This window comes from Etheostoma cragini, chromosome 17 (assembly GCF_013103735.1).
Source record: "Etheostoma cragini isolate CJK2018 chromosome 17, CSU_Ecrag_1.0, whole genome shotgun sequence".
Taxonomy (NCBI): domain Eukaryota; kingdom Metazoa; phylum Chordata; class Actinopteri; order Perciformes; family Percidae; genus Etheostoma; species Etheostoma cragini.
The window spans coordinates 1,554,851-1,557,247 of NC_048423.1; the positions used below are offsets into that span (position 1 = coordinate 1,554,851).

A 2,397-nucleotide genomic window follows, 5' to 3' on the forward strand; every position below is an offset into this window, starting at 1 on the left:
ATTTACAACGTTTTAGGACCACGTTCAGCTTGTAATCTGTTGCAAAACAGATTCAGATTCAGAGTGAACACTTTCTCTATTTTGCTACTAAAAACAGCCTCGATAACTGGTTACATAAGACATGAGCTGTGAAATAAACACAGTTTATTCCCTAGCTGCGCTAAACTTGTGCAGAGCTGTTGCCACGCACACTGGCACATATTTGCATTTCTGTACTTGTGAGGCCTCTAACCTAAACCTCCTTCTAAATGTAACCCTAGCCGTAAACACTCAGGTTGCTTCTGCTGCCATCTTGTGGCTGTTATAAAAACTCGAAAAAAGTTCACAACCAAAGCACCTCCTGCAAAGCACCAAATGTTGCTCAATATCGCCGCCAGATTCCCATTTCACCAAGAGGGCCCGTCATGCTGGCTGCTGAGTTGACAAGGTGATAACAAGGAAGCAGCAGATGGTTCAATGGGCTGTTACTCAATCATAAACTAAGCAAGCACGTAGCTTTCATTTTGTATAGATAGATAGATAGATAGAGGGATAGATAGATAGATAGATAGATAGAGGGATATTTAGATAGATAGACATTTAGATAGATAGATAGATAGAGGGATATTTAGATAGATAGATAGATAGATAGATAGATAGATAGATAGATAGATAGATAGATAGATAGATAGATAGATAGATAGATAGAAAAAAAAGAATAAAAAATATTTGAAAAAGCCTCAAAAAATTGACAAAAAGCATACATATAGACTTTGATGATTAATGACGTTACTAAAAATTATGTATTTGTGGACCACAGCTAAAATAATAATCTTTTATGTATGATTCTAGGGATAAATCTATGACATGTTGTTGGATACTCTCTCTCCCTCTCTCTCTCTCTCTCTCTCTCTCTCTCTCTCTATAATTTCTTTTGTACCTGTCAGTCTGTGTTGACAGCGTGCACACAGCCTTGGCAGCGCTGGTACCCGTCATCAGGCTGCCGCTCTTCAGCTCCAGCCCTCTGCCCCGGCTGCTCTCCCTCAGCAGCTCCTGGATGGACAGAGGCTGGATGACGGGCTGGCTCAGGCCCAGCTCCGAGGCCTCCGGGCTGGGCTCGCAGCTCAGCTCCATGCCCAGGTCCACGCCGGCGGCCTGCTGGCTCTGCTGGCTGATGGGGGTCAGAGAGGACGGCTGGGCTGAGCCGTCGCTGAAGTGGCTGTGCTCCAACGAGCTGATGTACTCAGTCACCCTGGGGGGGGGGGGGAGATGAGGGTGAGACAGAAACGTTTTCAAAAATGTTTAATGTCACAAAAGAATTAGAAACTTTCTGAAAATTAGGACTGCAACTAACAATTATTTTCAGTGCCATTTAAACTGTGGATTATTTCCTCCGTTTATCGATTAGTTGTTTGGTATATAAAATGTCAGAAAATTGTGAATAATGTGGATGACCGAGATGACGTCCTATAGAAATATAAAACTAACTCACAAGCTTGTATTGTCAAAGCCTTTAAGTAATGTTGCTTCCATATAAATCTGAACAGGGAATTCTACATCCTTCAATCATCCCTACAGTAGAATAGAAATTCAGTTAAGTATAATTGAAAATTAGAAAGTAATACAAACAATTATGCTAATAGCATACGTTTTTGTAGGTAGAAAAAATAAGATGGTGAACATTGGGTAGCAGCAAGCTGTTTACCACAACGAGCATCATCTGACACAATGAATTTAAGTTATTATTGCCCAAAACAGATACGCTGACTAGCAGATGTTGAAGCATATTGCAGTCTGTCCGTCTGTCTGTGTCGAACCAACAAGTTAAACCGCTAAGACAGAGAAGCTTTCTTTAACATGTGTGTCATATATCTGAAAATGCATTGTGTGTGTGTGTGTGTGTGTGTGTGTGTGTGTGTCTGTGTGTATGAGTGTGTGAGTGTGTGTGTGTACCTGAAGACATGCGGCCAGCAGTCATGATTATGGCTCCCCATCTCCAGTCCTACGTTCAGAATGGCGTCCATACACAACACATGAGCCGTGTGGAGGCGAACTCCCTGAGGACGACCCATCTGCTCCAGACGCTGCTCAACACGCTGCTTCACTACACACAACATTGTGTACGTTAACAAACTTTATACCACTTTAAATGGTAATTATGAGCAGTAATGCCTATCATTAAATTATCGTTAGAAGCTCTTGTCTAATCTTAAAATTAGGCGATTGCTACAGTTTTTGTTCCAGTTGCTAACACACTAAAATGACATGCATACCACAATTATCTAAACTGACACACGAGTCTTCAAAAGTCTAAACACAGGTTCTCCTTTACACTCTTTAACCCTTGTGTTGTCCTCTTTTTACCCTTTTTTTGACATTTGACATTTCCAACGCATTATTTTGGGGGGGGGGGGGGGG

General features: G+C 41.7%; 1 protein-coding gene across 1 annotated transcript in view; it reads right to left on the reverse strand.

The window, feature by feature from the left end:
• The window catches only part of arfgef3 (ARFGEF family member 3), a 49,880-nt gene that overhangs the window by 16,640 nt on the left and 30,843 nt on the right, over positions 1-2,397 (reverse strand). The window contains exons 21-23 of the mRNA XM_034898465.1: positions 1,933-2,083; positions 920-1,231; positions 20-36 (exon numbers count right to left, since the gene is read on the reverse strand). Of these exons, the coding sequence (XP_034754356.1) occupies positions 20-36; positions 920-1,231; positions 1,933-2,083 (480 nt within the window). The remainder of the gene's footprint in view (positions 1-19; positions 37-919; positions 1,232-1,932; positions 2,084-2,397) is intronic.